Raw genomic sequence first — 8,953 nt, forward strand, 5'->3', positions numbered from 1 at the left:
GTGCTTTGTTCTTTCAACACATATTTGTTTTATGCTGGTCTGAAGGCAGTGAGTTCTCTCAACTGATTGTTCACAGTCAGTTACAAATACCTGTTTTGTGTTAGTATACTAGAGTCAAGGAAATGAAACGTTATCAAGAATGTTCCCAACATAGAGAAAACATTTTTTAAGATCAGCTGAACATTCTCAGAGTTACATACGAGTAAGGGAAAAGAAAGTGATTGCAAAGATTGGGCAGAATTTTATTCAAAATTGTGGAGGAAAAGAACAACTTAAGTTATCTTGTGAGCAACGCTTATTTCAGCAAAGCCCAAACTCAGAAGCTGAAAAGGCGACAATTAGAGGCTGGGCTATGGGTGAGGGCGGGGCCACAGAGGCGAGGGCGGGGCCTCAGCCGCAGGAGGTGAGGACGGTCCGCACTACGATGTCGGCGAGCGGGGCGCGGCTTCTGGGCGGGTCCGCAACGGCGGGGGCGGGGCTACGGCGGGAGAGCAACGGAAGCCGAGCAGGCCGGTCGCCTGGGCCGCAGACCTGTGCATTCGCCGCGGTTGTCGTAGTTCCGGCCGAGCGGCCGCTGGGATCTGACGGCTGGGTGCTATCCTGCGGGCAGGCACTGGTCGCGGCAGGTGTCTCGCTCCGCCGGCCCAGCTCCCGCGGGATCCCCCGGCTGGTCCGGGCCCCGGCGCCGCACTCACGGCGGCTCCGTCGCAGGCACGGAGCGAGGAGCAGCCCGCGTCCTCCGAGGTCAGCGTCATGAGGAGCCTGCCGTTCTTCTGCCGCGGCCAGGTGGTGCGTGGCTTCGGCCGCGGCTCCAAGCAACTGGGCATCCCCACAGGTGAGCGCGTCGCGGGGCCGTGGAGCTCTAGGCCGTGGGCAGGGGACCCGGCAGCCGCGCTCCTGCCGCTAGCGACGAGCTGCGCAGCCCCGTCCGGGAAGGCACCGCAGGTTGGATTGGCCGAACTCTCAAGCTGTTGAAAGTTCCATTCTAATGATGCTACTGTGTAGTGATCAATGACAACACGGGTAGTTCTATGAGAGCCGACGTTTATTTGGTCTGACTACGTAAGTTTTAGTAATCAAGACTTGATTGTCCATTCTTAAAATTGATGCCTTGGGCTGTGCCTTGACCTATTAAGTCAATCTTTGAATTGGGGATTTGGGGTTGTGTTTTTTGAAAATAAGAATCTTTTAAAGTGACTCAGCCTACTTAGGGGCGTTACTAGGAAAAAGCAGGGACTTTTGCTTGTTTTAATTCAAACAGATAGGGTCTCGCTCTGTTTCCAAAGGCTTCCTCCTACTCCCTGAGCTCTGGGGATCTCTCAGGGGATCTCTCGTAGCCTCCCAAGTGGAGGACTACATGGGTAATTTACGATAAACCTCTGTGTTTATTTCGTGTCTTTGTTTCCACTTGGGCATTTTCGTGTGGCTTTTTGGGGTGGAGGGAAGAGATTTATACACTTGCTTTGTGCCTCACTTGTAACCTGTGCTGTCTGAAGAGAAGAAATTCAAGTCGGAATGTGGAAGGTTGGAAAACAGAAAGATCCTGGGAGTGTAATGATTCAAGTTAACGTTTTAATATGTTTTTAATCAATGTTTAATGTGAATCTTGTAGCAATGAATATCTGTTTACTTCTATTTAGCCAATTTTCCTGAACAAGTGGTGGACAATCTTCCAGCTGATGTGTCTACTGGCATTTATTATGGTTGGGCCAGCGTTGGGAGCGGCGATGTCCATAAAATGGTGGTGAGCATTGGATGGAACCCGTACTATAAGAATGTGAAAAAGTCCATGGTAAGAGTCACATCTTGCTCTTTTAAATGCACACAGAACCCCTCAGCTTAAGGGTTTCACAGTTATAGAGGCAGGTGGATCTCTGATATTCAAGGCCAGACTGGTATATATAGTTCCAGGACAGCCAGGACTACTAGAGAGATCGTAATTCAAACAGACAAACAAATAACAGGAAGAAAAGTAGCCTGGGCTGTATGCTAACTGACATTCCTTCCTTCCACTTCATCCCTGCCCCGCCCCCAGCATTTATTTACTTTTATTTCAATGGGATAGTTTTCTCCATGTTTTTATTCTGTTTCTGTGAATAAAGAGTCTCCTCATAAGGAGCATATAGTTGGATTAGGTTTTGTAATAGTTTTCTGCTAATCTCTCTGTGTTTTGATTGATAGCCGTGAGCCATTTAAATTAAATATTTAATTTTTAATTGTGGGTGTGCACATGAGCTCAGGTGCCCATGGCGGCCAGGAAGGTTGGATCCACTAAGAGCTGGCGTTAGCCCAGGCTGTCCAGCTTCAGTGCTGGGAAGCAAGCTCTTGGGTCCTAGTGTGCTGTTAGCTGCTGAGCTATCACTTCAGCCCTCCATTTTGGTTTAAAGCCACACCGTTGAACACGCCTGTCATCCAATGTAGGAGGGAGAGGAATAGAGCCTGGATTGTGTTGTGAGATCCTGTCTCACAAGAGAGTAGTTGCTAGAAGGAAGGATTGCCATTGTGTCGCTCTTTGTTTTCAGTGTGTCCTATAAGTGGGCCTTTTCCCTCATCTTTCAAAATTACCTGTTTTATTCAGTCATTTTTATTGGTCTCACTGTGTAATTTTACCTGGCTTGGAACTCCCAGAGATCTAGCCACATGCCTTTGCCTCTGCCTCTACCTCTCCAGTGCTGGGATGAAATGTGCCATCACGCCCTGTTGGTTTTGTCTGTTTAAGGGTCTATTTAAGCTTTATGGACCACCTAACAGACTCAAAAGTGAGGCCCTTTTAAAAAAAGCATTTCTTTGCATCATTGATTGCCTTAAGACACTGCTTACTGTAGTATGCTTTAACCTCATCCCTCTTCTCTCCTGCTCACTCTTTCTTTCTTGTTGTTTCATTCTTCCTTTTTTTTTTTTTTAGCGTTGCTGGGAATGGAACTAGGCTTCATATTCAGGGCCACATTCTACTTAGCCTCCTAACCCTTCCATCTAAAATCACCTGGAGGGTATAGTCTTTTTTTTTTTTCTCCTGCCCTACTTTTCCCCACAGCTTACATACTTAGCTGACCTTGAACTCATGAGCCAACCTCTGCCTCCTGAGTGACAGGCCTGTGCTAAAAACTTTTAACATTGAGGAGTTAATAAGAGAAGTGTGTCACAGAAAACTGAGTTAAAATGCTGATGTAAGAGACCAGTGGCTCGAAACCTTCTTAATGCTGTGGCCCTTTAATACAGTTGCTCATGTCGTGGTGACACCCAACCATAGGGTATTTTCATTGCTACTTCATAACTGTAATTTGGCTATGGCTATGAATCATAATGTAAATATTTTTGGAGGTAGAGGTTTGCCAAGGGGGTCAAGAGCCACAGGTTGAGAACTGCTGAAATAGTAATGCCCATGAACTCCTAAGGACTTCAAGTCCCTAAGGTTGTGTTGCTGTGAGAACACTCATCTGTTTTTCTGTGGGGCGAGGAAGGAAAAGGGAGGAGAGGTTGTTTCATTTCCTCTTTAAGCTACTCAGATAACAGAAATACTATTATCAAGCCCATTTCTGGGCCGCCTTGAATTCTTCTGAGAGGATAAACACAGTTACCCACGATCAGGATGCTCGTGCAGTTCAGGGCAGGCTGTTTATTTTTAATATTGTTATATGTCAATATCAACCATCTGTGAAGAATATTTTGCCCTAACAAAATAGTGTTGTCCTATTAATTTTAATACAGCCCAGGTAATTTTCTCTTATAGCAAGTGTTTTTAATAATCTAATTGGTGATCAAACTCAGGTCTTCTAGATTGGTGGCCAACCACCTTTACCACTAAGCCATCTCACCTGTTTTTGAGAAAGGCTTTCCATAGCTTAGTCTTGCCTAGCTCCTGAGTGCTGGGATTGCAGGAGCCATTGTCTGTCCTTGGGTCCTTGAGCACACTGTCTGACTGTCCATAGGATTAGAACCTCTACCAGGGTAAGCCTGAGACCTTGCCCATACCTAACAAGTCTAACACTGAGCTGTATTCAAGTGCCCCACGCTCCTTTGTTTATTATTTGAGATGACTTCAGTAAGTTGCAAAGGCTGGCTGTGAATTTGCTCTGGAGCCCAGATCCTCTTGCCATAGCCTCCTCAAGTAGTTGGAATCACAGGTCGGCACCAGCAGGCCTGATTCTTGTTAGTGTAAATTCCCCAGTCCTCTTTTCAAGTTTCCTTGGATACTTTGGATACTTTTGGTTTTACCATATAAGTATTAGAGAAGCTTGTTGTTTGTTTCTGTTGTTTTTATTTTCAAGAGACTTTTTTTTTTTTTTGGTGATTCTTTTTTTTTTTTTTTAAGATTTATTTATTAACATATGTAAGTACACTGTTGCTGTCTTTAGACACACCAGAAGAGGGCGTCAGATCTCATTACGGAGGGTTGTGAGCCACCATGTGGTTGCTGGGATTTGAACTCAGGACCTTTGGAAGAGCAGTCAGTGCTCTTACCCGCTAAGCCATCTAGCCAGCCCCTCAAGAGTCTTTTTAAATGTGGATATAAAAGAGAATGTGTGCCAAGTACTTCCCTCTAAATTGAGAAGATGGAGAAGTGTAGCAGCTGTTAACTGTCACTGACGGCTCTGAGAAGCCTGGAGGTGCATGTGCAATGCCTTCAGTCTCAGTCCCCAGGAGGCAGGAGCCAGGGGAGCTCAAGGCTACCCGGAGCTGCATTCAGGACTGCCTGCAAAGACCCAGGGTGTGGTGTATAGGTGTCTGGGGTGCTTACCCAGTGAAAGAAAGACTGAGTTTGATCCCCAGCAGGGATGGAGGAAAGAATCTCCAACCAGCTGGATGAATTTCAGGGTTTTGTTTTTTGTTTTTTCAACATAGGGTTTCTCTGTGGTGTAGCCATCACTGTCCTGGAATTCACTCTGTAGACCTCTAGATCTTGGGAATCAAACCTGGGTCTTCTGGAAGAGGACCCTTTAACTGGTCATTGAGCTGTCTCTACAGCCCCACTCCACCCCACCCCAACTGTTTTAATCTTTTTCAACATTTTTGTCTATAGGAAACACACATCATCCATACCTTCAAAGAGGACTTCTATGGGGAAATTCTCAATGTGGCCATTGTTGGCTATCTCAGACCTGAAAAGAACTTTGATTCTTTAGGTAAGAGTTTATATTAATCTTTGATAGTATTACAGCTACTTCTCCGAAGGGGACAGGCAAATAATTGAGCACTTTTAATTCAGGGTTAGGCACTATTTTAAGTATTGTACAAGTTAATCCCTCTTACCTTCAGTAGCCATGTGAGGTGGAGACTAAGTGCCTTAATCTGTTTTCTGTTGCTCTGACCTAGTACCAGGTGTTCCTGTGGTTTTGGTTCTGGAGTCAGAGCATGATAGGAGCATGTATTCAGTACTTGGTGAAGCCTTCTTGCTGCCTCAGTGGGTGGGCACCACAGGGTAGGGCCAAGAGAACTCACTCTTGTATCACAGCCATTTTCTGTACTCAGGAATCCATTCTGTCCTCCTGACCCACTTCCCAAAGTTCCCATTCCCAAATACCTTCAACCTTGAGGACTTAGTTTCTAGTACCTGAGTTCCAGGGGACACTCAAGTCATAGCACTTAGTGGTGAGTGGTGGCACCTGGCATCTGACCCTGCAAGGGTGGTTGGGCAGTATGTGCTGCAAGCAGTAATTAGAGATCTGCTTCTGGTGTCTTCAGGTGCCTGTTGGTATAGTGTGACATTAAACCCTGGGAGGTGAAGGGTCTCTTTACAAGAGAACACTTTATGTAACACTGGCTTTCCCTGGAGAAAAAGACGGTTCCAACATTGACTGAATCTCTGTCCTTTCCCAGGGCTGTGGCTAGGGTGCTTAGTCAGTGTTTTTAGGAGGGGCTGAGCAAAGGAATAGTAACATGGATTATTAGAAGTTTCTTTTTTTCTTTTTTTCCAGAGTCACTTATTTCTGCAATTCAAGGTGATATTGAAGAAGCTAAAAAGCAACTGGATTTACCCGAACATTTGAAACTCAAAGATGATAATTTCTTCCAAGTTTCTAAAGGCAAAATTATGAATGGCCACTAATGAAAAGTCCCTTACCTGCCTACCACTAGTGTCACGCATAGTGTCACAGTGCTTCTGATACACTCTCATCTTGATCATATTTTAAATCAAGCGTTTTCCTGTAGCTGTCAAGTGGTCTCCAGCAGTTCACTCCATCATGTTGCACAGTACTAAGAGACTCATTCAGAAATCAAGACTTTAGATGTAATATGTTGATTAAAATGTAGCACTAGAAAGCTTGTACTGAAAATAAAGTCTGTGAGTGTGGGTGGAAAAGCAAGTTCCTGAGGAAAATGAGGACTGACCATAGTTCTTGTGACTGAGTGTGCTGGCACTGGTGAGCCCAGCCAGCCTGTGCTGAACAGAGGCTTTTCAGGAAGTGCACCACACACACACACACACACACACACACACACAGAGCTTACCCATGAAGGAAAAATTAGAGTTACTTTTCTCATTTTGTGCATTGATATATTTTTACAATCCTGCAAACTTCCTTGAGTCACTCACGACTCCCCCTGAGGTCACTTCCTGGTAGTGTCCCAATGCTCTGTGTGCAGTTACTTCAGGTTGAAGTTGCCTTGATCGCCTGCCCCTCATCAGGGCTTTTGCTTTTCTTCAAAGTACTGAGGATCCAACCCAGTGCCTTACACGCCAGGCAAGTGTGACCACTGAGCTAGGCTCCCGCCCCCTTTACTTTTTGAAGCCATACAATGGATGTCTATATGTTGCCTTTTTGAAGATTAGGTGGTTTTGCTCTTTAACATTTTTGTGACTTTGGTTTATTTTCTTCCCATGTCGCCCAGAGATTACTTGTGTGTGTGCCATTCTGCTCAAAACTAAATGGTGGTCAGGTTCAAGTAAAGAAAAATAAAACAAGCTGCATTTATAGACTTGCTTGGAATTGAAATGAACATAGCCAGTTCCTACCCAACCCTGCCCTGCCTTTTTTTTTTTTTTTAAAGTGTGGTCCTGTGCTTTCAAAGTAAGTACAGTTCTCTATGACCAGGCACTTAAACATAATTTAAAAGTCCTTGTAGCTTCAGAACCGGATAAGTTCCAGTTGCATATCTCTATATCTCCTGGTTTCCCTCTTGGTTTTCCCCTGGTTCCTCCCCTTTCCCTCTTGGTGGCCTGAGTTGTTTATGTTGGCAGAAGGTTGACATTGGATGCTCGATTGCTTCAGCCTCACCGGGGCATTGAATCATCATTTGTTGAATGGCAACAGGTTTGCTGGGGCAGAGGCACTGCCTAAGTGGGAGCATGCACGTGAAAATAGAAAGGTAATTTAACAACACACAGACACCCAGAGACTTGGTCTCTGCATGTGTGTAGAAGTAGTGGTGTGGGGAGGGATGGGACTCACTCAGCCCTGTGAATGTGTTCTATGGCTGAGCAACATCCCTAGCCTTCAGAATAGAATTTTTGATGTTGGAAATCCTGTATTTAAAGGAAACCTTAATTATCAATGGATTTATGAAGGAAAGTTAAAAACAAATATGCACAGTACAAAATAGATCTGTGGCTTTTTTTTTTTAAAGTAAGAATAGCTTGTTAGTATATCAATGTTCATGGCTAATGTTATCTCATTTTGTTAGTCGTTATTTTGGAATTACATGATGTGTGATTTAGGGCTTAGTTAATTCTCTAGAATTCAAAAACTATTATTGATGTATTAAAAGAAATTACGGTACCACGTTGATTAGTCTGAATGTTTGCAGGCATTGGAATAAAATTTGACTTATTTTTTCCCTCTTCCCCTGTCAACCTGAATCCTGTATCTGTTTGGGGTATACTGGCTGTTTGTTACTATACACCTGTATTTACAATCCTGAGTAGACCTATCAAGTAAGGGTGCTCATGTGACTAAGAGCTTTATTTTCAAGGACCCTCCCCCTCCCAGTCCCCCCATCTCAGGGGTCTTTCCTCCTTTTAAAAGACCTTACAAGGTCTCTATATCTGGCTATCCTTGAAAGTACAGAGATCCATGTGTGTCTTCCTTCTGAATGCTGGGATTAAAAGTGTGCATCAAGCCTGGCCAAGACACACACACCACCACCACCACCACCCACCCACCCTTTAAAATTCCTGTAGCAAGGTGACTTTACATGGAAAGGATTCAGAGGATATCATTACTCAAAAAGTCAACTCTTTAAGAATAAAGGTTCCTATTGGGAGCTAAAGGAGCCAGACAAGTCTAACTCCTGTATAATCCTCAAGATTGTTTTGTAACCATGGATGTGCCACAACCCCACACATTGCTGCAGGGCATTCTTTCCATTTGTTACAAAGAAGTGCATTTCAGCACTCATCTGAATGAACTCTGAGATGACTTAGCAGCTTGCAGGTAGGGCACTTAGGTGATGGGGAGGTGTGAGAACCAGTGACTTGAAACTTACAAGGACCATCTTCCTTTCCCAGTGCTGTTGTCTTCCAGTTCCCCCTTGTACTTGGGACAGAAGTGAGACTGATAGAGAAAAATCAGTTTCATTGTTAGAGACTGAGCTAGAAAACAAATCAGATCTGCCAAAGAGGATGTGATCATAAGTCAGAAACACTGGATGGAGAGTTTTCTACAGACAGCAGAGAGTGAGTTCTTGAAAGGACTGCATTCCTGAGAGTTACATGTCTCTGTAACTCCATGGAAGTTACAGAGACAAAGTTCAGAGCTGAGATGGAAGGAAGGACCATCCAGAGACTGACCCACATGGGGATCTATCCCATATACAACCACCAAACTCCGACACTATTGCATATGGCAACAAGATTTTGCTGACAGGAACCTGACATAGCTCTCTTGTGAGGCTATGCCAGTGACTGGCAAATACAGAAGTGGATGCTCTCAGTCATCTATTGGATGGAGCACAGGGTCCCTAATGAAGGAGCTCGAGAAAGTAGCCAAGGAGCTAATGGGGTCTGCAACCCTAT

At 44.6% G+C, this 8,953-nt stretch overlaps 1 protein-coding gene across 1 annotated transcript; it reads left to right on the plus strand.

Annotated features, from left to right (window-relative positions):
* Positions 1 to 485: 485 nt before the first annotated feature.
* Rfk (riboflavin kinase) lies at positions 486 to 7,792 on the plus strand. The gene is made up of 4 exons (NM_019437.3): positions 486 to 835; positions 1,641 to 1,792; positions 5,021 to 5,123; positions 5,916 to 7,792. Exons 1-4 carry the CDS (start codon positions 754 to 756, stop codon positions 6,044 to 6,046), a joined length of 468 nt encoding a protein of 155 aa, NP_062310.1. The 5' UTR covers positions 486 to 753; the 3' UTR covers positions 6,047 to 7,792.
* The last annotated feature ends 1,161 nt before the right edge of the window (positions 7,793 to 8,953 follow it).

The sequence above is a fragment of the Mus musculus genome, chromosome 19 (assembly GCF_000001635.26).
Source record: "Mus musculus strain C57BL/6J chromosome 19, GRCm38.p6 C57BL/6J".
NCBI classification, from domain to species: Eukaryota; Metazoa; Chordata; class Mammalia; order Rodentia; family Muridae; genus Mus; species Mus musculus.

Excerpts from the sequence above, each read along its gene's own strand:
- Rfk (NM_019437.3), top strand. The coding sequence starts at position 754 with ATGAGGAGCCTGCCGTTCTTCTGCCGCGGCCAGGTGGTGCGTGGCTTC. Across the intron at positions 836-1,640 it reads GCAACTGGGCATCCCCACAG|CCAATTTTCCTGAACAAGTG; the intron begins GTGAGCGCGTCG and ends ACTTCTATTTAG. Across the intron at positions 5,124-5,915 it reads AAAGAACTTTGATTCTTTAG|AGTCACTTATTTCTGCAATT; the intron begins GTAAGAGTTTAT and ends CTTTTTTTCCAG.